At 32.4% G+C, this 27833-nt stretch overlaps 2 protein-coding genes across 2 annotated transcripts in view; one reads left to right on the top strand and one right to left on the bottom strand.

Moving 5' to 3' along the window:
* LOC148312159 (semaphorin-2A-like) overlaps positions 1-27833 on the top strand; it is a 425950-nt gene that overhangs the window by 267401 nt on the left and 130716 nt on the right. The gene's annotated exons all lie outside the window — the stretch shown is intronic.
* On the bottom strand, positions 11462-14700 carry LOC148312161 (uncharacterized). Its single transcript, XM_088277749.1, has 3 exons — positions 14541-14700; positions 13413-13829; positions 11462-12991 (listed from the first exon to the last, which is right to left on the bottom strand). Exons 1-3 carry the CDS (start codon positions 14617-14619, stop codon positions 12756-12758), a joined length of 732 nt encoding a protein of 243 aa, XP_088133875.1. The 5' UTR covers positions 14620-14700; the 3' UTR covers positions 11462-12755.

The raw sequence follows: 27833 nt of genomic DNA, 5'->3' as shown, positions 1-27833 counted from the left end.
TTAGGTTGATTAACAAAATAATAAAATACTTTATTGCGTCACTGACCTTAAAAGTTACGTGGAATAGTTAAATACATATATTGTTATTCGAATAAAGCACAGTCGACACATTGCCAGGAAAATGAAAATTGACGCAACAGTCGACCCTTATTTCTAAAACAAAAAGAAAATAAAACAATTAATATTTAAAACATTTTGAGTGTTTCCAAACACTTGTTCACAAATCTGGATTATCTCCAAATATAGGAGTGATTTTCCATATTATTTTTTGACATCTCATCAAAGACGAAGAAGAATATGGAAGTCTTGGCATATACCGGGATGACGACCTAATAAAAGAATTTCTGATCGATAAAAAGCTTCTTTTCATCTCACCAATAGATGTCTCTAGTGAAGTTCTAGTGATTCAAGAACAAGGTTTCAAAATTGGTTCATATATATAGAACTTCCAAGAAGTTGAGTAGTGTGGTTGTCAATAATGGGTAGAATTAGTGAATGTTACACGTGTGTAAAGTGATCACTTAAACCAGCCTATGACGGTCGTCAGCCCAGACGTAAATGCCCAGACTTCCATATTCTTCTACATCTTTGATGAGATGTCAAAAAATAATGTGTAAAATAACTCCTGTAATTGGAGATAATCCAAATCTGTGAACAAGTATTTGGACACACTCAAAATGTTGTAAATAAATTAACTGGTCAAATTATAAGCTAAAATAATAAAATGAAAATGATATTTGCTGGCGTTTCTCATGTATGTGATTATAATCCAGGATTCAGACCTCACATACTAATAAAAGAGTTTCTGATCAATAAAAAGCTTCTTTTCATTTCACTTATAGATGTCTCTAGTGAAGTTATTTGATTTTGAAGTTAATGCAAAATCAATAAATAAGTCCATTTTAATTTGAGAAACGTAAACTGACGCATTCGCGTGCGCAGTAACCATTTCTGTTTAAGCTTAATTCACATACCTATACAGCGGCCATATCTGATTATGTATGCTAATTTTATATTTAAACTAGCCACTACGATGCATGGCAGGCTGTATACACGTACTAAACCTATTCAATACGTCATCAATTTGTGTGCTAATTAGGGCGGACTCTGACTTAAGGGTAGGTACGCTAAGTCAGACGGAATTACAAGAATTACTTGCTTATGCTTAATAAACTTGTGAAAGATTCAAGACTAATGACAAAACTTTATTCCTTTTATACTGCATATCGCTCACTCCTTTCAACAACGTCATGTATAAAAAAATCAACAAATTTCAGTTGTACATGTTTTCAGAATGCCCAGAAAATTTACCATATCCCAGCAAAAGCAGCATATTTTTAACTTAATATTTACCCGCTACAGGGCAGAAAGTGTTGTTTTTGCATTTTGAAGAAAAGGTATTGTTAAATTGTTTTTTTTTTTAAATACTTAATATTTTTCAAATGGAGAAAAAACCTTAAGGTTTTACCTAAAAATATCTGTTGCAAAGTAAAAAGTTCAATAAGTGGCTTGATATTTATTTTGTATGCATTTTATTAAATTCTTAAACTTTAAAAACGATCTTCTGAAAAATAAAGTTTTTAAATAAATGACGTTATTGAAAGGAGTGAGCGATACGTTTACTTATGTTAATAATAAAGTTTGTACATAATATTAAAGTTTATGATTTTCGTGGTAAAATTGATTTAAATACAATATTTCTCGGGTATTCCATATCATTAGTGATAATAAAAAATAATAGACTTTTAGAGCGACAGCACGGTGAATTCAGTCCCCAATGAAATTGTCTTATCTTATGTGTGTGTGTTGGGGGGGGGGTGTATGTGTGCGTGTGCGTGTGTGTTTGTCCGTGTGTGTGTGTGTGTGTATGTGTATGCGAATACATTTGTATAAATAAATGTATGCATATGTAAATAAATACATATATACGTGTAAATAAATAAATATATATTTAGTTATTTATATTATTTAATTGTTCGTATGTAATGTTTTAATGTTACTTTAATTTCACGTAGTTTATGTTTTTGTACATTACTATTTCTTGAAATATATTTTGTCTCAATTTAATATCATTCATTGTATTTTATTTATAAAGTAAAATGAAAATATACAAAACATGTGTTCGACCAATAGCCACTTATGGGATTAAGGCAAGAGCAGATACTTCTAGAACAAAATCTCGATTTTGAACCTCCGAGATGAAGACTATCCGATCCATAACCGGAAATACATTGCGAGACCGAGTAAGAAATACCAACATCCGGAGCATGTGTAACACGCAAGATATCGTGAGGTGGGGACGACAACGAAGGCGATACTGGAATGATCATGTAAACAGAATGTCAGATGACAGACTTGCACGTATCGCCCTTCAAGGAATCCCTGAAGGACGCAGACCTCCAGGCAGACCTCCAAAAAGGTGGAAAGACAGCTGGTATTCAATATCCCAAGAGCTACAAGCGGAGGCACAAATCGATCCTTAGGATCTAGAAAAAGAAGAAGAAGTGTTTTGTTTAATTTGTATGCAAAGTGAAGCGTAAAAGCTTGCAGTCTTCACCTAAAGCTTCAGAAGAAAGATATATATAAATAAATAAAATACTATGTTTTTCTTCTTAAATGATATTTAAGAGAAACAAAGTGGAAAATAAAATGAAATGGACATACTGGGTTCCCCAATAAAATGGGTATTTTAACTTCCATGGGTAGATACGTATGTGTATTCAAAATATCTTCATGAATATACGTATAAAGATAACTTTGATATGCCCATACGCATATTTTTTTTATATAAATGACAGCTATAAAATACAAATACTAAAAAACGAAGGAATGCGAGTAAATCTCATTTGTGAAACTTTATTCATTCTTTATCTTCGGAATCGTTTGATGGCTACAGGATTTCAGCGGAATAAGCTCGCCAAATTTTAACATTGCTTTTATCTCTGTAAGGGATGATAAAACGTGACAGTTATCGCTAAAGCTACATAAATAAATAAATACATTATTTCTGAAGCTTTTTATTACGTTGATTCGATCAAAATAAATATTTACATGTGATAGAAATAATTACATTACTTATTTGAGATGAGACGCATTTCAGAACATTTTGAACGTGTCCAAATACTTGCTCACAAATCTGGGTTTCTCCCCTTGGGAATTTTCGACATCTCAACAAAGATAAAGAAAAATATAGATGTATGGGTATTTACAGAGGTTAGAACCTGTCATAGGCTGGTTAATCACTGTACACGAGTGTCGTGAGATTCATGATAAATACAAGAGTTCCAAAAATCTTACAAGTGTGGTTGTCAATATATATCGCTCACTCCTTTCAAGAACGTCATATGTAAATCAAAAAACTAGATTTTTCATGAGAACGTTTTTTAAGTTTAAAAATATAATACAATGTTTAAAAATAAATATCAAGCCACTTATTAAACTTTTAAGTGTGCAACAGAAATTTATAGGTAAAACCTGAAGGTTTTTTCTCCATTTGAAATATATTAAGTATATTAAAAATAAAAATAAAACACTACCATTTCTTCAAAATGCAAAAACAACACTTTCTGCCCTGTAGCGGGTAAATATTAAGTTAAAAATATGCCGCTTTTGCTGGGATATGGTACATTTTCTGGGCATTCTGAAAACATGCACAACTGAAAATAGACGATTTTTGATTAATGACGTTCTTGAAAGGAGTGAGTGATATGTCAAATGTTAATAGATATGTGAATAGAAATCAATCATGGGTATATCGATGTTACTCGTGCATAAAGTGATGACTTAACCAGCCTATGACAGATCGCAAGCCCTGTAAATACCCAGATCTTTATTTTCTTCTTTATGTATGGTAAAATGTATGGTTATATTAAACGCCATTCATTTTTTTATTTGGCGTTTAATTAGTAGAACTCCATTTTAATTTATGTATTAATTGTTTAATCAAACACAGATTTTTTGAGTCTACTAAGTTGTATTTTATTGGTAAAAAAAACACATGAAATTCATATTGTGACAATTGTTTCGCCTAGTTAGAAAATGCCATAACTAGGCGAAACAATTGTCACAATATTAATTTTTCTGTGTTTTTTAACAACAAAATACAACTAGGTAGACTTAAAAAAATTGTGTTTGGTCGAACAATTAAAACATAAATTAAATGCCATTTTCTGAAAAAAAAACCGGTTGTATTTTTCTTTTAAATGGCGATCGAATTTCCAACTTCACAAGGCAGCATTATGGCAAAAGTCTGAATTTGGTAAAAAGCGTGGCATTGAGCCAAGATACAAAATGGAGTTAGTACATCGTCATGTTACACGACAAGAGTCGTGATGAGGGGAGCTAGTGATTACATTTTACATTATTAATTCCGATATATGGAGGGGCCTTGCTTTGTTTGAGGAATCGAACAAAAATAAGGATATTATCGTATACAGAGGGAGACCGAGAATATTTTGTCAAAATTAAGTATTTCAAATATTTGAAAATGGTCAGGTCAGGTGTCGAAATAATCAACGGGTATGTATGAGGAGATGCATGAATCTGGAAGAGGCAAAGATTGTTTTCAAAGACATTGGTCTTGCGTTCTATTCTCTCTGCCTACCTCTTCGGAAGAGCAGCGTGATACTTACTTAAGTTAGTTAATTCAGACAGGACAAAAAGTCGATGACAAATTTGGTGCCAAATTTACTGTTTACTCGGATATGTATACATAGTGGTTACCGCCTTTTGGTCTAAATAGTTGAAGGTCTCAGGTTCGATTCCCAGAAGGGTCAAAATAAAATAAAGTGATTTATACTCATTCTTACTTCATAAAAAATAATGTTAAAATAAGCCATTTAAAAAAAATCGCAAAATTGTATTTCGTATGAGGGTTAAGAAATATGTGATGAGATGCCTGAATGTGTAATAAAAATAGTCTGAAAGAATTTTAATAGGAATATTTTGTATAATGTAAAAAGATGTGAATATATATGTGTCGTCTACTTTCAAAACCCGCCAGATCCAATTTAATAAGATTTAAAAATAAATACTCTATCGGAATCCCAATTGTGGGTTTTATTGCTTAAAATATTTATATACTTGATATCCCTGCTCAAAAATACTTAATAACAAAGTTGCATTTCAAATTCCCCTATATTCATTAAACTTGCCTTCTGACCCATATCGGCCAATCAGAGAGCGGGAATAGGTAAAAAAATAAGATGGCGTCATTATCGGTTTGTGTTTTTTTTAATACTGAAAAATATTCTAAAAAAACGGGAAAATTCTCTATTTCATACTAAAGATAGACAAATCTTTGAAACATAAATGTTAACCGGAGAATTTTGCATTTTTTTAGGAAAATCGACTTACATGAATCTGGCGGATTTTGAAATTATGCGACACATTTGATGTAAATAAGTGTTAATAAATAATACTTAGTTAAATATAATATGAGGCGACGGTAGAAATTAAAAATATTTGAAAAAAATAATGCCCTGTACTGTTAAAATGTATGTATGGAAGATTCTTCCCATCTTTAATATAATTAATAATTAAAGAAAACACTTCGTTTTTTACCACTTGAGTTTTATTATAGACTACATGTTTCAGAAGTTAAACTTCCATCATTCAGGACTGTATAATAACTAAAATATAAAATATATTTTTTTCTATAAATAAGGAGAGGGGAAAGTAAGGGGAAGGGGTTAGTCAAGGAACGGAGTTTGCAAACAAAGGAAAAATTGAAAGCAATGGCGAAGAATTATGAAACAATATATTATTTAATAAATTATTATTAGAATTCAGGTTTTTTTGTATTTCTAAATTTTCAAGATAATTCATAATTTGGCCTTTATATGGAACAAGGTGTCATAATTTTAATTTATGAGAGTGAAATGAGTGATTAGTATCTATTATATGATTTGCAAATTCCGAAAAATAATTACTAACAAGACCGCTATGATGTTCTTTAATTCTAATCTTTAAATTTCTCGCAGTTTGGCCAATATATTTTCTATCACAATCTCCACACGAAATTTCATAAACACTACTTTTTTTAATTAAATCAATTTTAGATTTTGAGTTATTTTAATATAATTGATAACAAGTATCAAACCTAAGTGGACAAACCCAGATTTGTAAACAAAGATTGAGGCACACTCAAAAAATTGTCTTATTTACTATGTTAATAAATAAATAAATATACTGTCATCGATGAATTCCATCCATAAATCCTGACTGAAAGGGTATCGCGATTTATTTTCAGCGTTTCCATCAAATATTTCTCTCCCGTGCAAAGTTCACAACATAAACTTTGGGCCGGCGAGCTTTCGTTATTTCAGCACTGACGTAAATAAATAATCACACACTCATATGGTAAAACTCTTAGCCACATCACCTACTCTCGTATAGAACTCGATGGGATTTGGAAATTGTCACGGATTGGCCAAACGAATACAAACGAATTGTCCCGAGCTGTATGTATTGGAATAATATTGGTGAGGAAAAAACTTTTAAAAAACAAAATACACGTTTATACCGTATAAACGAAAGCTTAACTGGCAGTACACAATGGAGTCCTGAAATCAATCCTAATTCTGTATTAATTTTAAATCAAACACAGATTCTTTGAGTCTACTGAGTTGTATTTTATTAACAAAAACACATAAAAATTAATATTTTGACAAATTTTTCACCTTGCTTGAAAGAAGAAACAATTGTCACAACATTAAATTTCATGTGTTTTTGTTAGTAAAATAGAATTTAATTTATTATTAGATTAAAACCAATATTTTTTTCTTTTCCACTTTTTTTTATATTTGACCAGCGACCGGGTTTCGTCGTTACCGACATCATCAGACTGGTGATGATGTCTGATGATGTCGGTAACGACGTAACCCGGTCGCTGGTCAAATATAAAAAAAGTGGAAAAGTTAAAAATATTGGTTTTAATCTAATAATAAATTAAAAATGCAATTCCATCACGAAGTGTCAGTGGATAATATAAATCTATTAAATAGAATTTAGAAGACTCAAACAATCTGTGTTTGATTTAAAATTAATACATAAATAGTATGGAGTTCTAAAAACTAAAAATCAATAATCCTAATCCAGCCAAATCAATAATAAAAAAATTAAAATTAAAAAATCAACTCTAATATATGGTAGTATGTATACTCGTGTATTTGCTAAAAGAAGGATGAAATTATACTGCATGCGATCTCTCAGCCAAATGTGTGAAAAAAAGTCCAAACAAGGTTTTTTTTAAATTAATGAAGATTAAATTAAATTTTATTTACTAAATACCACTATTTCTAAAATAAACTGTGACTAGTGTTTCGATGCATTTTTACCACAAAGTGACTGTCGAATCGATCAATGAAAAGTATTTATATAATATTACCCTGGACTAGTCCCTGAAGTGCAAGATTTATCACCTTGCCTCCATGGAAGTAACAATCAAGATAACACTCCATAAATAAAATGCAGTGCCCTATGCACCATTGGGTGTGGATAAGGGTAAGAAGATGAAAAAATGTTGTGAAGATAAAACTAAGAATAACTATTAAGAATTCCAGTAGTGATCGTGTCTTTAAGAACAGTGTCCGTCGATAGTTGCTTCTCGTTGGAAGGGAAAAGGTAGAAAGTGAATTTATTAAAGTCCAGGTGTAATTATTTTATTGTAAATCCTTTATACTGTAAATTATTATTGTATCTATTGTATGTAATGTATATAATCCAATAATATTTTTTTTTAAAAAAACAAAAAATAATAAATAAATAAAATTGTATTAACATGAAAGTATTTTGGCTCAACACAGGCCATGCCTAAAGAGCTGTAATACATATAGTAAAAAAAAATATGTATCTTTATGAAATGTATGAAATAAATAAATAAATAAAAATAAAATTATCTCTCCGTTTGAAAATTATCATGACTCTGTACAATTTACCAGAACGCAAGAACGAGATTGGTTTCCTTCAGTTTAGTGTAAGTTTAGTGTATTATTTGGGTCAGTGGAATATATGAAGCTCCCCCCCCCCCCCTGCGATAATTATCTCCCCCCCCGCCCCCCGGCCCTCTCTCCCCGTCAGGCCATGAAAAGGTCGTAATTCACGATGCTTTTATAAATTCAGTCTTTCATGCTTTAAAAACTATACATATAGCCTTAAATAAGTTCGTATTCTTCCAACCCATTACACTAATGACTGGAGAAACTTCCAAGTGGACGTTTTATATCAGGATCGTCAGAACTGTTAGGAAACTATCTCTGTATAATCAAATAACAACTTCTTGTTCTTCTTCTTCTTGTGCTTCTTCATCTTCTTTTTCTGCTTCTTCTTCTTCTTCTACTTCTTCTTCTACTTCTTCTTCTTCTTTGTCTTTTTCTTCTTCTTCTTCTTTTACTTCTTCTTCTTCTACTCCTTCTTAAACTTCTTCTTCTTCTTCTTCTTCTTCTTCTATTTCTTCTTCTTCTTCTTGTTATTTTTCTAATTGTACTTCTTTTTCTTATTCTTCTTCTTTTTCTACTTCTTCTTCTTCTTCTACTTTTTCTATTTCTTCCTCTTCCTGGTGTATGCCTTGTATGATATATTGGTTAAATTATTTGAACAAAGGTGAGATTCATCCTGAATTATTTCACATATATTTTTTTTAGAGAGAAAACCTGCAGTTACTTTTTTGGGAGGATATTTTTTTTTGAAAACATAATTTTTAAAAATTGTATTAAGTACATACGAGTATATTGTTTTCTATCAGATACTAGGGAATTTAAAAAAAAATGTAATGTGAAAATTTATATTCCGTTGTATTTTTTTTATATACAGGTACATATTTTTTTCAAATTTCTCGTTCGTAAACAAAATTTCATTAAATTAAATGATTCATTGACATTTTTCGACCCTAAATTTGTAATATATTAGGTTTCTTCCTTTCAAAGAGCATGACATTGCAAATACGTATGGCAAAACACCATGATATAAAATTGATTAAAAATTTATACACGTCATCGTTTAATTACTTATCTACATATTGCCATCAACTTACAAATATTATTTTTCCCAAAAACGAAAAAACCATTTCACATTTTACAAAAAATAATTCAGATTTTTAAAGGCATCGAAATATATTGTATATGTTAATTTTCTTCTCCATGTTGTTGTAGGCCTTGTGGCCTGTTTTTAAGAGGGATTACCCTCCTGCGATGTCGATTCCCAGCTATCGACCCATCTCTTTGGTGGTCTGCCCGGGAGTCGTCTACAATAGGGTTGGGCGTACAGTGCGATGTGATGTAAATTTTCGTTTGTTCAAATTATGAGATCTCCAAAAATTATCCACCGATTTCTTTGAAAGTTTAACACAACTTTGCACACAAATACGAGCATGTTTTTATACTGTACACACGTATGACTGTTGTTTTTGTCAATGACATGTAAAAACGTGCTTTCCAGAAAAAAATATGTTAATACAATGGCAGCACCATCTGTTCAACTTGACACTAACTCAAGCAATACTTAACATTACTTAAAGCGGATAGGGTGCTTCTTGTTACTTGGCATTTTCAATGTTTTCGATTGAATTATTATATTTTCAAAGTTAAAATAAACATATTATAAATTTTAGATTGGACTTAAATTAGGGCCGTTTTGGCGCTGTTTAGAGCTGCCGAAGACAAAGAAATTTACTCTCAAGTGACGTCAGAGGGACTTGACATGACACACACAGAAGAAGAAGATAAATTTTGTCATGTTTTTTATTTCTTTTCCATTGTACTAGACTGAAGCACACCAACGCGTGATTAGATACAGCTTGTTATCTATAAACATAGAAAACTTTCGGTTCTTAAATTCTCGAATGTTTAAATGTCGAGTTTTGTAATAAATATGTCAAAAACATTTCGTAAACATTGTTTATGAACGAGGCATTTTATGTTAATGCGAGGTTTGATTCGAGTACTCCGAGGGAGTTGCGAATGTATACAGGATGTAGTATTTGTTTGCAGGGCACTTTGATATCGAATGACACGCGATCCTTTATAAAAGAGTTGAATTTCTATGTCTACAGTGAAATAAAGTCCTTTCTCCGGAAGCGAATACAGTTGGAATACCAATGACGTCTAGGACCAACTACCTCAAAGGAGTGATCGATTTTACTAAGTTGTTGCGATATATATTAAAAACGTCATAACAAAAGCGTTTTTTATGTCAAAGAAAGATACAAATTATTTATTAATGATTTGGCGTTTAATTTGTAGAACTCCATTTTAATTTATGTATTAATTTCAAATCAAACACGGATTTTTTGAGTCTACTAAGTTGTATTTTATTAATAAAAACACATAAAAACTAATATTTTGACAATTGTTTCTTATGGCATTTTCATTCCTTTAAAAATGCCATAACCAGGTGAAACAATTGACACAAGATTAATTTTTGTGTTTTTGTTAATAAAATACAACTTCGTAGACTCAAAAAATCTGTTTTTGATTTAAAATTAATACATAAAAAAAGAAAGATATTTTCATATTATTTTTTGACATCTCATAAAATATGAATAAGAATATGGAGCATTAACTTCAAAATCAAAGAACTTTACTAGAGACATCTATAGGTGAGATGAAAAGAAGCTTTTACTGAGCAGAAACTCTTATATTAGTATATGAGATCCGAATCCTGGATTATAATCACATACATGAGAAACGCCAGCAAACATCATTTTCATATTATTATTTTAGCTTATAATTTGACCAGTTAATTTATTTACAACATTTTGAGTGTGTCCAAATACTTGTTCACAAATTTGGATTATCTCCAATTATAGGAGTTATTTTTCATATTATTTTTTTACATCTTATCAAAGATGTAGAAGAATATGGAAGTCTGGGCATTTACGGGCTGACGACCGTCATAGGCTGGTTTAAGTGATCACTTTACACACGTGTAACAATCACCAATCCTACCCATTATTGACAACCACACAACTCAAATTCTTGAAAGTTCTATATACTTATGTGAACCCATTTTGAAACATTGTTCTTGAATCACTAGAACTTCACTATAGACATCTATTGGTGAGATGAAAAGAAACTTTTTATTTGGCAGAAACTCTTTTATTAGTATGTGAGGTCCGAATCCTGGATTATAATCACACACATGAGAAACGCGAGTAAATATCTTCATTATTATTATTCTTCTTCATCTTTGATCAACTGTCAAAAAATAATATGAAAAATACTCCTATAATTGGAGATAATCCAGATTTGTGAACAAGTATTTGGACACACTCAAAATGTTGTAAGGATATAAACGATTTGCTTGATTTTCAATTTAAAAGTGTCTCAATTTTATGTGAAACATGTATCGTTATTCTCTTTTTTTATAGAAAATGGATATCTGAGTATCCCAGGGCTATTTCTAGAACCTATGTTCTACATCGAACCAGATAAGTTCCTTTAAGTCATTACAAAAACAAACAATGTCAAATTTTCTTGTATATTTCACTTTTTAACAAATAAATACATAATAACAAATAAATGAGAAAAAAAAGTATATTTATACGTCAAATCCAAATACTAAGGACAGTTATTGTATAACAAACACATTTTCAAATTGTTCAATTTGAAAAGCATGTTAAATCCAAGTACAATTATTGTATAGTTAATGCATTTAAAACATTTTCACTTCGGAAAGTATGTAAAATCTAAGCACTAACAACACTTATTGTATAATTAATGCAAATTCAAATTTGTTCACTTTGAAAAGCAAATGAAATCGAAATTCTAAGGACAGTTATTGTATAATAAACGCATTTTCAACTTTTTTCAATTTGAAAAGCATGTTAAATACAAATACTTAATACAATCATTGTATAAACAATGCTTTCTTTTTTTTCGCTTTGAAAAGCATATAAAATCTAAACACTGAAGACAGTTATTGTATAATTGCAGTTAATGCGTATTAAAAATTTTATTATTTTAAAAGCGAGTAAAATCCAAATACTGAGGACAGTTTATACAATAAATGCATAATTAACACTTTGAAAAGCATGTAAAATCCAAATACTGAGGACATGCATTGTATAATCAATGCATTATCAATTTTTTTCACTTTAAAAAACATTTAAAACCCAAATACTGAGGACAGTTCTTGTATAACAAATGCATAATTAAATTTGATAGCATGTATAATCCAAATACTGAGGACAGTTGACAGTTGTATAATGAACGCATTTTCAAATTTATTAGATTTGAATAGTACGTAAAATCTATATACTGAGAACAGTTATTGTATAATAAACGCATTTTCAAATTTATTAGAATTGAAAAGCACTAAAATCTAAATACTGAGAACAGTTATTGTATAGTAAATACATTTTAAAATTTATTGGATTTGAAAAACATACTAAATCTAAATACTGCGGACAGTTATTGTATAATATACGCATTTTCTAATTTATTGCATTCGAAAAGCAGATAAAATCTGAATACTGAGGAGAGTCATTGTATTATAAATGCATATATCGTAGTCGTACAGGAGAAAGTGACCAACTACCAAAACGTAAAATGTTCAAAAGGGCCATTTAAGTTAATTTTGTTTGGCAACAAAATAAACATCAGTCATTTTAACCAAGTCTATATATTATACTTCCAAGTTTAAAATCCTTAGGGATGTTTTTCAGGGCAATATTAAGCTAGTAAGATATCAAATAGTAAATGATCACGTTTTTGTACAAAATGCACTTGGTCACTTTCTACTGTATGACTACGATATGTCTAATCTTGTAGTGGGTCATTTCCGAAGGCAGTAACACCCACGTTCATGTTTATCTTGGGGCACTCGGACGGCAATACGCACACGCCCTTTTCGTCGAGTAGATAGGGTTTGTTGCAGAAACAGTCGGAGTGACAATCCTTCAAGCATCTAGGATTCCTGTTCTTGCAAGTTGGTGGACACATAGATCCACAATGGTCGTACTTCGCGTTGGGGTCCTTGCATGGTGGGGGTTCGGCTAAAATCATATTTCAAAATCAAGTAAAAAATCAAGTAAGTACATATGTCGCTCACTCCTTTCAACAAGGTCATTTATAAAAAAACTTGATTTTTCAGGAGATCGTTTTTAAAGTTTAAAAATATAAAAAAAAAATTATTAAAAATAATTAATAGATAAGTATTAAAAATAAATAATATTCTCCATTTGAATAATATTTAGTGTATTTAAAAATAAATTAAACAGTACCTATTCTTCAAAATGCAAAACCAACAATTTCTGCCCTGTAGCGGGTAAATAGTAAGTTAAAAATATACCTCTTTTGCGGGGATATAGTACATTTTCTGGGCATTCCGAAAACATGCACAACTGAAAATTTATGGTTTTTGATATATAACGTTGTTGAAAAGAGTGACCGATATGTGTTAAGCAGATATCTTACGGCAATGATTCAAAGGTATGCAATTTCCTTCATGAAGTGTGGTTTCCCGTAAACAGAAGCATCCAGCGACACATTTTTCAGTACATTTTGGATGTGGGTTTCCACACGAACTGGGACATGATGACCCACACATTTTGTATTCTTCATTCTTCTTGCATCTAGGAGAGTATGCTGTTGTTTTAACCGTTGTTGCTTTAGTAGTTGGAGTAGTTGTTGGAGTAGTAGTTTGAATAGTAGTTGGAGTCGTTGTTGGTGTAGTTGTTGGAGTAGTTGTTGGTGTAGTCGTTGGTGTAGTTGTTGGTGTAGTCGTTGGTGTAGTTGTTGGTGTTGTTGTCGGTGTAGTCGTTGGTGTAGTTTTAACAGTTGTTGATTTTGTAGTTAAAACTGTTGGCTTCCTTGTTGCAACGACTTTGTGTGCTGTAACATACAAAAAAAAGTTCTTATTTTTAAAACAAATTATGCATGACATTTTGACATCTCAACATTGATGAAGAAGAATATGGAAGTCTGGGTATTTACAGGGCTTACGGACTACCTATCATAGGCTGGTTTAATCAATCAATTTATACACCTGTAATATTCACCATTCTACCCATGATTTGAAGCCAGGCTACTTTTTTTGGAACTTCTTTATGTATCATAAATCATATGATGATACCGTCTTGAGATTTATGATATACTATATATAGGAGTTTCAAAAATTTGAGTAGTGTGGTTGTCAATCATGGGTAGAATGATGAATGTTACACTTCCATGTTCTTTTTCATCTATGTTAAGATCTCAAAATGTTAAAAAAATATATATATTTTTATTTTTATAAATAAAGTATTTGGACACACTGAAAATATTGTAAAATAACAAATTATCCACGTTATACTTGATCCAGCATGCCTCTTTTACAAGGCATCAGGTTAGCGCCGCCCAGGACGACCACTGCTGACGATTCGTCGGCAGTTCTCGTCTGAACTTCGGGACGCGAACCTGACTTGGGAGGATGCAAAGGAGCTAGCGGCTGACAGAAGAGCCTGGAGACAATCGTAGACTCCAAAGCCTCCACATACGGAGCGGATATGGTTGAAAAAAAAAATACTTTATACGATTATAGTACGTATAAAAATGTGTTATTACGTGGTTCAGAATCTTCACACGGATATATAAAAGTGGCACATAAAACAGAAACAACCAACTTGACGAAAAAACCAAACATTATCGCGGAATAAATGTAAATTTACTTCTATCAAAATTTACATGCACACGAAATATCAAAATGACGGTAGAAATATGTTCGATGAAATGCTACGAACAATGGAAATAAAATTCTCCATTTGAAATTTACCAATTATTTTTTCTACTTTAGTACCTTACCAGGTTTATTATTATTAATATTTTTACTTAATTATTTTTATAAAGAGACATATTTGTGTTTTTTTTTATTATTTACACAAATATTTCTGTGAGCCTGAGCTGCTCATTATTAGAAATATGTATGAAATTGTGGTAGAGTGGGTTCGAACCGAGAAACTCTGACTTAATAGTCCGCGACACTAACCACGGGTTTACTGTACTTCTGAAATTTGATAACCTAACAAAAAGGTATAGGACATACGCACTCGTGTATATATATATATATATATATATATGTATATATATATATATATATATATATATATATATATATATATATATATATATATATATATACCTATATGTAATTTTTTTCATGAGTTCAAATACTTGTTAACAAACCATAAATGTGTTTCTCCGTTTAGGTGCTAGTTTTACATTTTTACACCTCAATATAGATGAAGACAAATATGGAAATCTGAGTATTTACAGGGTTTACGACTTCCATATTCTTCTTCATCTATGTTGAGATGCAATATTTTACATATATGTCTTAGAAAAGTTACGAGTATATGTTTATTTACTGATTATGACAGGTGGATAAAGTATTAGGGGTGGTTTGTAGTACTTTCAGGCAGTAAAGTGACCCGACTAAGATAAGCGATGAACAGGGGGTGAATCCTTTTAAAGAGAGGGGGAAACTCAGCCACTTCTAGCGACTACTCTCCAGGATATTCATAATCTCCTGGGAAAACATGAAACCAGAGAAGCATGTCACACCGTGTTGTTAGCTTACGTCATAACAGACACCACATCTTGAAAAGTGTCACCTTCATTATTTTATACGAATTGTATTGGTTGTGTTAGGGCGTTTGTTCACTACACATAATTTTACTGTCTGGCAGTCCATTTATTTAAAATAAACTGTCGTAAGTTTAGCGTGTTCGAGCGCAACGATCCGGAGAAAGACGGACAAGTGCACAAGCCAGTCATCCATTGTCCGGACAGTAAAATTCCGTGTAGTACACAAGCGCTCTTAGGGCGTTTGTGCACTACACGGAATTACACGGAATTTTACCATCCGGCACGTCAGTTAGCATTTAAAACGATGTTTGGCTTGGATTGCCTTGTACTTTTGTCCATCTTTCTTCGTATTGGTGCTCTTGATCGGTCCGTGAACACGTTGCGCTTAAATTCGATCACGCTTAACTGTCGTAGTCACTTTCGTTTATCAACACCGGACTGCCGGACGGTAAAATTCCGTGTAGTACACAAGCGGCTTTATTGTTCGAATATCTCGGGCTGTGGCCACGTGATTAGTGTCGCAGAGTCAGAGTTTCTGGGCTCAAACCCACTTTACCACAATTTGATACATATTTTTAATAATGTGCAGCTTTGGCTCACAGAAAAAGTAAGAAATTGAAATATTTTTGTAAATAATTAAAAAAACCCTTTATTAAATATTTTGAGTGCATCCAAATACTTGTTCAAAATTCTATAAAGAATTTATAATTACATAATTGGAAAATAACTTGTTTTTTTTTCTTTGTTACAGGTAACACATTTGATTTATTGAAACCATTGGTGATAAGTTCACTTCTTCAAGATTTATCCGATTCAGGTTTGACATCCAAATTAATTTACTTGTACACCTTCGACACCAGCGCCTGCATCTTAAATATTGTAGTACACACATGTGTACACATGTTAAGCAGATAATCCAAATCCCAGGAGAGGAGTCAAATAAATGTATGGGATTTTTCAACCTGGACGGTACCTGAAGTGGAGGGCTGATCACTTTTTCTTCATGTGTCAACGATCAAAATAACACTGCGTTTTTATGATGCAGTGCCCTATGCACCATCGGGCGCGGATAAGGGTTTAAAGAAGAAGAAAAAGAAATAAATAAAGTTTTTGCAATTCCTTAACGCTGATTAAATATATGTATAATAGTTACGATGTTGTTTTGAAGTCAGTACTTGTTACAATTAGAGTGGAACCCCTCATAACGAGTAATTCAGATAACGATCAAAAAGAAGGTGAAAAGGTTGCTGCCTTAACGAGTGACATTTCGCATATCGAGTTACAGAGAAAGGATATGCCCCTTTATCACGACATTCACTTGTAAGCCAGGACTTCAGCGGCAGTTAAAACAAAATATGTTTCGCTTAACGAGTAAGATTCTATAATGAATAAAGCTCATTATGAGAGGTTCCACTGTATACGTTTTTATTATACATACATATATACTTACAAAAAAACGCGTATCGGATTCGAACATTAATTAAAACTTTTCGGCAAATGTTGCGAACGTATATTTTTCAATAAAACTTTATCAATAAATTAAGCAGGGCAATTCTCCTTTACGAACATTAACAATGAACGGTAGCAGATACAAAATTGAAAAACATCCCCCGATATACCCGTACAATAGTCTTAACCCGACAACAGCTCCCGCGTTCGTGCGTCAGGGGTGGCCTAACGACAGCATACTACATAGTACACAAAACTGAAGTAAAACAGAAAATTTTGTACAACGTTTTTGGTAAATCGAAATCGTTGGTCACATGGTTTCTCCACTTAGGAGCTATTTCTTAATTTTGACCTCTGAAGAAGAGGAATATGAATGTTAAGGTTTTTATTGGATATTTAAATTAAATTTTGGTCATTATTTCAATCTAAACTAACTAACTAACTAACCATCACGCCGCTTCCCCGCAGGGGTAGGCAGAGAGAATAGAGCGCCACACCACTCTGTCCTTGCAAACATTCTTCGCCTCTTCCACGTTCATGCATCTCCTCATACATACCCAATTACAATACGTCATACATTATTGCAATCTGTACAGATATAAGGGAGTGTGTTATTTTAGAAGTATACAAATTCAAATTTCCCGCAATAAATTGATGGTGGCACCCGCCCTGTGGCATATTGCGCCATCTTGTTGAAACCACAGAGCAGTCACATCTACGCCATTCAACTGAGGTACAAACAAAATCAGTAATCATGATTCTGTAGCGCTCTCCGTATACGTTACACTCTGGCCGGCATCGTCTTTCAAAAAATATGGACCAATGATTACATCTGCCCATAAAGCATATCATAGCCATTTAACCAAAAATGTGCCTCATCGGTAAACATAATATTGCGTTGAAAAAAGAGGTTCAAGCTGAATATTGTTTTCAGCCCATATCCGAACCTACGACGCGCATAATGGTCATTCATTGAATCCATGGTGAAATGGCAAAACTTACTGACTACAAAACAATTATCAACTATCAACAACTTAAAACATTTAGTGAGCGCATAATTTCATGTAATGGACCTGTAAACTGGCCTGCACATGTAATCTCACATCATTAGATTACTTTCTTCGGGTATGTGAAGTCACTAGTCTATGCTGATAAACCAGAGACGTTGGAGAATGTGGAAGTCAATATTTGTCATGTTGCTGCAGAATATACGGCCCAAATTTGCTGTATAAAGTTGTTGAAAATTGGACTTCATGATTGCGCTTCACCAGCCGTGGCATTCATATGCCCGAAATCATGTTTAAACAATAATGGCATAAAATTATCAATTAAATAAAGCTAATATCATGGACATTTTATGTTTCCTTTTTCGTTTCATACTTTTTGTACATGCCCTTTTATTTCAAACGGTTGTACGAGGTTTAAACTTTGCCCAGTGTCATATGAGTACATTTTTGATCGGTTGAAAGATATTACTTCTTAGCAATAAACCCGCCAATGTACATATTTTCCTTGCAAGAAATTTCTACAAATAGGCTCTTAAAAAAATGACGGGTTTATTTTAATATACCGGCAGTTTGCGTATCTCTGGAGCTCGGGCCCAGACTATTTGCTGTGATCCGCTACCAATATCCATAGAAATCAATCCGGCAGATTGAACTTGATAGCTTCCATAATGTTAGCCGAGTAAGTAATGGCTTCTCGAGACGTGAGGGGTGCAGATTCGCAATCGCCTCTTTCACATTTGGTGCATTTGACTCCGTTTTGTGAGCGATTTCGTGATGCAATTATCCCCCAATAGCTTCAACCTAGCGCGAGCGGGTGTGACACGGTGACTTTATTTGATTAAGATCAGGATTCAGAAATTTTGTATTGATCATTCAACGTAGTTGAAGAAGGATATGGTAGTCTGAGCATTTACAGGATTTAGTATGTAATCATTTTTCACATCTCAACATAGATAAAGAAGAATATGGAAGTCTGGGCATTAACAGGGGTTACGACCTGTCATAGCTGCGTTTAAGTAATCACTTTAAACATTGTAACATTCACCATTCTACCCATGATTGACAAACAGATTGTTAAAATTAAAAGTTGAATTTATGCTTCAATTAAAAACATTTTACGTGCGCTCCTCCTAAAAAAATATGTTTGGTAAGAAAATTGTGGAATTGTGTAGTTGGCTTTATTTTTTATTAATATTACTATTTTTATTATTTACTTTTACAAATGTAATGCTGTACATTTCCTGAATAAATAAAGTAAAAAATGTTATCAACGTCTCTTAGTATGTTAAAATAATTTGGGAACAATCTCACATACATTTCATTTAAAGGTTAATTTTAATTATTTGGTTTTTTTTAATACGAATTAACTGGAGAAAGTTTTATTTTAAGCGGATGAGGGTTGAATCCATGGGGGTGAAAATCCCCTTAATCCTTTTTTGGTCAAAACACTCAAACGGGAATGGGGATATTTAAATGTATAGACATATCGCTCACTCCTTTCAAGAACGTCATAAATAAAAAAAAACTTGATTTTTCAGGAGAATGTTTTTAAAGTTTAAAAATATAACACAATGTATTAAAAATAAACATCAAGCCACATACTGAACTATTTACTGTCCAACAGATATTTTTAGGTACAACCTGAAAGTTTTTTCTCCATTTGAAAAATATTTAGTATATTAAAAAAAAATAATTAAACAATACCTTTTCTTCAAAATGCAAAAACAATACTTTCTGCCATGTAGCGGGTAAATATTAAGTTAAAAATATGCCTCTTTTGCTGAAATATAGTACATTTTCTGGGCATTCCGAAAACATGCACAACTGAAAATTGACGATTTTTGATTTATGACGTTCTTGAAAGGAGTGAGCGATATGACGATCGTCTTGATTTAAATCCGTAAAACGCTATTTCTATAACGCTATAATTTTTCAAATATTTTTTCCGAATAATCGGCGGATATGTATGAAGAGATGCACGAATGAGGAAGAGGCGATAATTGTTTGCAAAGACAGATTGGTGTGTCATTCTATTCTCTCTGCCTACCCCTGCAGTGAAGCGGCGTGATGATTAGTTACTTTTCTTTTTTATTTATAATTTAACTCGTTATGTTGTCACTATAATGATTTTAAAAAAAGGAATTCCTAAATTTTCATACTATCACATGACTTTGGCATTTTTATTTTTCCCTTCGTTCATATGTTGTTTATTTACATTCTCCTATTTCACGGAATCTTACATTTGCGTCGAAAACTTTATCTGCATTTTCCTAAAAGCCCAGAAAGAAAAACACAATCATAATTTTCATCTGCGTCATATATCCGAAAGACTTGATGCTTCATTTGATCGCTAGTACTAGGGTAGGTACCCTACAATTCAATCTATTCGTCTCATTTTATCTATGGAAAAGGCAAAAGGAATATTGTAGGTACCTACCATGAATTCTTCTTTTTTTTAACATCGTCATGCAATAAAAACGTTTTCTCTTGTTAAAAGGAAAAACCCCGGTGTTGCCATGTAGACGCTCGACCCCCGCGACCCGTGGACCAATGGTGACATTGCAAGAAAGCGCGCCAAACGAATAAATCCAGTGCCTTTTATATTACGTTTGAATCGTATCCTAAATTGGCAACGTTGTAAATAGATATCATCTATTATTTGCAAATATTTTTTCATACGAACTGGTTATATTAAAAATCGTCATATTCTCGATTAAATAAAAAGTTTATTTGTTTCGTTACTACGTGTTAAAAACGTGATCGGTCTTTGAGATACTACTGTAACTAACTTACTAACCATCGCGTCGCTTCTCCGCAGGGGTAGGCAGAGAGGATTGGACGCCACGCATCTGTCTTTGAAAGCAATCTTCACCACTTCCACATTGAACACGCTGATTATTCTAACTCCTGACCTGACCACTTTGAAGTATATAAAATACTTGATCTTGTCAAGTTTTCTTCGGTCTTCCTCAGCTTCTACTTTTAACTACAATTAGCTCATATTTTTTTGTTTACTGTCCTATCTTCACTCATGCGTTCCACGTGCCCAAACCATCTCAACACACCGTTCTAATTTTATCAATAACACTTATATTGCTTTTTTCTACCATTCACCCTTCACTCAATAAATTAAATATTAAATAATTCACTATATCCAATTAAGAGATTAAAATTAATGTTGTAGCACTTTTTGAGGGATAAAAATACTGAACCATCTTTATTTAATAGAAAAGTATACCTAGTAATGGATTAGATGTGTTTGGAATTACTAAAACTATTTTAACTCGCGTACATATATTATCTAGGAGGCATTGTGAAAGTGCTGACTCTGCTCACTTTCCGTGTAGAATGGCGGGAAAGTGAACTAGTCGTGTCTATGGTTATACGGCACTTTACTGCACAATGCAACTACTAGCGAACTACATACTTTGGCTGACTTGAAAATCGTTTGAAATATTTATGACATCGGTGCTTGAGTCTTGCAAATCTGTTAGTATTTGAATTGAACTTTATTGATTGTTAATAGGTATGATTTTAAGGTATGATAACTAAGTTTTAGTTAGTTAGTAATAGGTATGATTTTAAGGTATGATAACTAAGTTTTAGTTAGTTAGTAATAGGTATGATTTTAAGGTATGATAACTAAGTTTTAGTTAGTTAGTAATAGGTATGATTTTAAGGTATGATAACTAAGTTTTAGTTAGTAATAGGTATGATTTTAAGAAAGGTACCTACCTCATTTAACCCTGTAAATTTTCCCCAAATTTAGATATTTAACAACTGTGTATTGACACTAACCTTACTGAATTGAGTTTTTTTTTTTACTAAATAATGGATGGATATTACTCAGTTATATCCATGGTCCATCGAAAAGTCACCAAAGCCTAACAGCGAAAGCTAAATTGGCAGTACATGGCAGACATTCCATCTTCTCATCAGGCGGAGAGGTTGGAACGCCACACTCTATTCTGACATACACTCCTCGCCTCATTCACATCCATACGTCTAGTCATACATGCCCTCCGATTACGCAGACTTTTGACACCGCCAGATATTAGGTTCTGATTGATCTGATCGTGCCAAGTCTTCTTCGGTCGTCCTCGTTCTGTTTTCTCTCTAACATTTTTTTTTCTTTATTTTTAATTCTTTTGCATTATACAAACATGACATAAATTAAAATACAAAAAAATATATCAACTCAAAAAAAGATTCCACAAAAGCATGGCCTGTGTGTGGGTAAACAATATAATTTAGGTCACAGTAAAGGACACTGGCAAGAATACAATAGGTATTATAAGTACAACTAGAATAATATATAATAATAAAACCCTTATCCGCACCCCAATGGTGCATAGGGCACTGCGTCATATAAACGCAGTGTTATCTTGATCGTTTACACATGAAGGAAAAGTGATCAGCCCTCCGCTTCAGGTACCAGTCCAGGGTAATATTGAATAAATATGACAGTGAAAAAATCACTAATATTTATTTTACCCCCCTTGGGAATCGAACCATGCTGAAACCATCGAAGCATGCTGACCATTACACTACGGAGGCGGAAGACAACTAGAATAATAGTGTTAATATAAAATACAAAAAATACAAAATACTTGACTATCAGAAAACAAAAGTAAATATGTACTTTTTAAATAAAATTAAAACATAAAATATATGAAAAAGTAAAATGTTAACAACATGTACTACATGAGCGATACGTCTACAAGAAAAAGGAGCGTAAATCTGTCTCTTCAATAAAGAATCTAAGCAAAATTTTAAATATACACAAACTTAGGTAATTAACATCTAACAAATAGTCTTTGTGGATATATTCGCCACATATATTTTCTTAGTCATTCTCTCGTTATCCATTCGCTCTACATGTCCATACTACCGTAAAGAACTCTTTATATGTACTTATGTGAGTAAAAGAGTATTTGGAAATACTCAGTAAGCTGTAATTCAACCTATGACCTCTGAAAATCATACTTCATGCATTTTCTTTCGAGTAAACAAAAGTTAATGTAAGAAGCAAGTAACCGTCCGTCATAATATCACGGAGCGTAGGGAAAGTATTTTATTACGGGCCGACTATAGGCGTATGGAGTCGCGAGGGGAATGCGGGTTTTATGTTGCTGAAAGAGCGACATCTATTCTTATTGCTGGCCTCCGGGTAGGGGCGATCCGTTATTCCTTGTATTTGGGAACTTCTCCATTATGATCTTTGGATGCAGACGTCTCGCTTCTACAATAGACTGGAATATATACTCCCCCTAGTGCAAACTTTAGCATGACTCCGCACTAAATTAATGTTTTATTTTCAAATAGTTTTTCTTCTACATTTGAAAATTAATCATCTTTTTTTTTAATCAATATTTTTTATCATAAAAACGAACTGTTTTTAAATATCAGGGCTGTCAAATTTAAGCAACAATAATGTAAGGGCTGCAATCAAGAAGATTTGAAAAAGTATGGTCCAATAATATGTACCAATTTTTTTGATGTTTGAAGAATCTTACATAGGTACATTGAAAACTTACTCTTCTCAATCGTAGATGGTGACGGGAACTCGCCAATACATATATCGGAACGTGTCAATTAACTAAATCAATAAGTTAATATCAGTCTACAATTATATATATATATATATATATATATATATATATATATATATATATATATATATATATATATATATATATATATATATATATATATATATATATATATATATATATATATATATATATATATATATATATATATATATATATATATATATATATATATATATATATATATATATATATATATATATATATATATATATATATATATATATATATATATATATATATATATATATATATATATACATATATACATAATTAGACGCTTCTCCAAGTAAGATAGTAAGGATAGGGAAAAGGAAACATAAAAAATATATAACAAACACCAAGACCAATTGGAAATAAATATTTCATGAATAAATTTTGACAGTTCAGCGCATTCGCGCGTCCACCCAACTACACCACGGTGCCTTATATATAACAAAAATATTATCGAGATTTCATTAAAAAAAATAATTTTCTTATATTACGTTATAGGTCTTTCGCTGGCAGTGCTACAATATAAGCGGAAAGACATATGGTTGACGCTGTCGACTCGCTCTCCTTATTTGTCTAGGCTTAATTTATCTACAAAGTTTGGCAAGACGTTAATAAAATTAGATTGTTCTGTTTGCATTTACGTCGTATTATTCTATTTCGCTAATGGACTCCAGTGCCCCAAACTAAACTTATTCGGATGAATAAAATCCCAGTTTGCCGATTCCGTTCGCATCTTGAACACGCAAGCAAAAGGAACAATCAAATTTATTTATTGCAACACTAAATTAACGGGGTCATTAGTACAACTTTTAAGTAACTACTTATTTAAGTATTTAAAAAAAAAATCAGCAGTGTAATACAATAAAATATGTTAGACTCAGTGGCGTAGTTGGGTAGACGCTCGTCTGCGAACCTGACGTCGTGGGTTTTTGCAAAATTAATTAAAGAAAGATTTATTTTAAATTGGTATGGGTGTTTGTGATGAATTTTTCATATTTACCTTCCCTATCCTTACTATCCAACCTGCATAAAAGCCTCTTAAAGTAGAGGCTTTGCGGGGTATTAAAAAAGGGTTTATATCTTATACCGTCCTTATACCGTCCGCCTCCGTAGTGTGTAATGGTCAGCACGCTCGGCTACCGTTCTGGAGGTCCCGGGTACGATTCCCAGGGGGGGTCAAATAAATAAGTGATTTTTTCACTGTAATATTTATTCAATATTGCCCTGGACTGGTACCTGAAACGGAGGGCTGATCACCTTTCCTTCGTGTGTAAACGATCGAGATAACACTGCGTTTATATGAAGCAGTGCCCTATGCACCATTGGGGTGCGGATAAGGGTTTTAATATATCTTTTTAGGCTTATTTGAATATACACAATATGGGTTTGTATCATTTGTATGGTGGATAGAATGGTGAATGTTTCCCGTGTGTACAGTGATCACTTAACCAGACTTTGACAGGTCATAGGCCATGTAAATATCCTGACTTCCATATTTTTCTTCATCAATGTAAAAATAACTCCTATGTGGAGAAACCCAGATGAAACATCTAAAATGTTGTGGAATTTAATTAATATATTATTTAATTTGTAATTTTTGAGTAACCATTTTACAGCTGAGTTTGCATTTATCTATGAAAATAAATATAGGATAGCTACCGTGTGTATGTAACATTTAAATGCGGAGTGCTCGTATCATGAGTTAAAAAGAGTGAAATCTGAACAAATCGCATTCAATAAATATCAAAGCGACTTCCATATTCTTCTTCATCTATGTTGAGATGTAAAAACGTAGAAACAGACGTGTAACTATAAAGATACTGCGTAAATGTGCTGTGTTAATTGGTTTCGCTGCCTTTTTATTAAGCCCTAAATTAATCGTAACGTTTCATGTGTCAAATTAATTGCCGCGTATTAAATTCACACAATAAACGCTACTTTATGGGCTAGTTTAACCGCCATTGCTTTACCGGAATCCTTCATAAATTTCCTTATCCAAAACATCATACACGTGCCTTTAAGAAGCATACTTAAATAAATTAAACAATTTAGTATTATTTATTCTATCAGACACTGGATTATTCATCATACGGACAAATTTTCAGTATTATTGGTGTCTCGAGTTAGAAACCATGGAAACGTACATAGAATCACAAGATCCAAAACACGGAAACACATCATACAAAACCTTGCACATACCTCTTTTGGTCGAAAGAATTTTGATTATTATTGTCCGCCTCCGTAGTGTAATGGTCAGCATGCTCGGCTACCGTTCTGGAGGTTTAATAATTATAAGTGATTTTTTCACTCTAATATTTATTCAATATTACACTGGACTGGTACCTGAAGTGGAGGGCTGATCACCTTTCCTTCATGTGTAATCGATCGAGATAACACTGCGTTTATATGAAGCAGTGCCCTATGCACCGTTGGGTGCAGTAAGGGATTTATTATTATTTTATTTATTTTGAAATAAAAGTGTTCAACCTGCTTCCACTATCCAAAAAGTCATATTATAACGAAACTAAGTTGTAAAAAAAAACTATTCATAAATTAATTATGGAGATGGGTAGACCTGAAATATATCACATCATTTGGTCGTGTCTTATTTAACTGCGTGTTTTTTTTTTAATTCATTTAAAAAAAAATAAAAAATATTAGAAATGTTAGTACACAACCATCCACCGAAATTATTGTCTCGGGACGTACCCGTCTCTTCGTCAGGACGAATTGTCTTGACAAAAAGATGGGTATGTATCGAAACAAAAATCTCGGTAAGTGGTTATATGCTAACATAACTAACATTTTTGTAAAATAACTAACCACAAATTAAATGCTTTAAACATTAAAAATATTAATAATATATTCATGTAATTATATGAATAAGTATTGTCAAATGTACCCTTGGCACTGGAAAACCCAATGGAAGCATCCTTTTTTAAAATTATAATTTGTAAGTATATGTATGACGAAAAATAAAAAAAATCAGAAAAAAAACTCGGTTAGTGGTTTATACCAACATTACAAAAAATATACAAGTAAAAATTACTTACCACAAAGTAATTGCTATAAATATTTAAAATGTTGAGAATATAAACAATTCGCTTAAAAAATCGTTAGAAAATTTAAACTGAAAAGTGCTCCTACTCTCCAGACGAGATGTATTGTAGAAAACAGCACGTAGAAAAGAGCATCAAAAGTGCACTATTCTCGGCGGGGCCGTTAGCAGAAACACCTCAGAGCACGGAACAAATGCACTCATTTTAAAGCCATAAACGCTCTCCACTATTTCCCTTATGGGGAAAAGGTAATCGGAATAAGCCGGCTCCTCCACTTATTCCATAAATAATTCCCGCCCACTTGGGAACAGCCAGACACTAGACGAAGATACACATTAACAATTTTCTCGGAGCTATTCGCGAATAACAGGCAGTGTACGGATTCCAGATCTATTTTAATCCAGAGATGTGTTTCGCTCGTTGCATGACTTGTCTGCCCATCTTTGACATGGACAGGTTCTCTATTCTGATATTTATTAGCTTAAGGGTGTACGCTCAAATGTGCAAATTCTGATCGAGAATTCAAACACGTGTGAAGCCACACGTGTTGCCTGCCCACATTTTTAAAAGATATATCTGTTTATTAATTTTTAAACCAAACATAGCTTTTTTGAGTCTACCTAGTTGAATTTTATTAACAAAAACAGATAACAAATTAATATTGTGACAATCTTTCGCCTAGTTATGGCATTTTCAAACGAATGTTCGTTTGAAAATGCCATAACTCGGCGAAACAATTGTCACAATATTAACTTATGAACTAACTAACTAACTAACCATCACGCCGCTTCCCCTCAGGGGTAGGCAGAGAGAATCGAACGCCACACCACTCTGTCTTTGCAAACATTCTTTGCCTCTTCTACATTCATGCATCTCCTCATACATACCCGACGATTATTACGACTCCTGACCCGGCCGCTTTCAAGTATTTGACATACCTGATTGTGCCAAGTTTTCCTCGGCCGTCCTCTGCTTTTGTGTTTTTGTTAATAAGATACAACTTAGTAGACTTAAAAAATCTGTGTTTGATTTAAAAATTAATACAGAAATAAAAATGGGGTTCTACAAATTAAACGCCAAATCAATAAATAAATATATTTGTATATATATTGAAAAAAAAAGTTTTATTTTTTTTAACTATTCCTTCTCAAA

This window comes from Brachycentrus maculatus, unplaced genomic scaffold (assembly GCF_059751285.1).
Source record: "Brachycentrus maculatus isolate JH-2025_06_01 unplaced genomic scaffold, ASM5975128v1 h1tg000049l, whole genome shotgun sequence".
Classification (NCBI taxonomy): Eukaryota; Metazoa; Arthropoda; class Insecta; order Trichoptera; family Brachycentridae; genus Brachycentrus; species Brachycentrus maculatus.
The sequence above is the reverse complement of the archived record's forward strand: the minus strand, read 5'-3'. Positions and strand labels throughout refer to the sequence as shown.

Excerpts from the sequence above, each read along its gene's own strand:
- LOC148312161 (XM_088277749.1), bottom strand. The coding sequence starts at position 14,619 with ATGTTTGGTTTTTTCGTCAAGTTGGTTGTTTCTGTTTTATGTGCCACT. Across the intron at positions 13,830-14,540 it reads GTGTGAAGATTCTGAACCAC|CACACAAAGTCGTTGCAACA; the intron begins GTAATAACACAT and ends TGTATGTTACAG. Across the intron at positions 12,992-13,412 it reads CATACCTTTGAATCATTGCC|CCGAACCCCCACCATGCAAG; the intron begins GTAAGATATCTG and ends ATATGATTTTAG.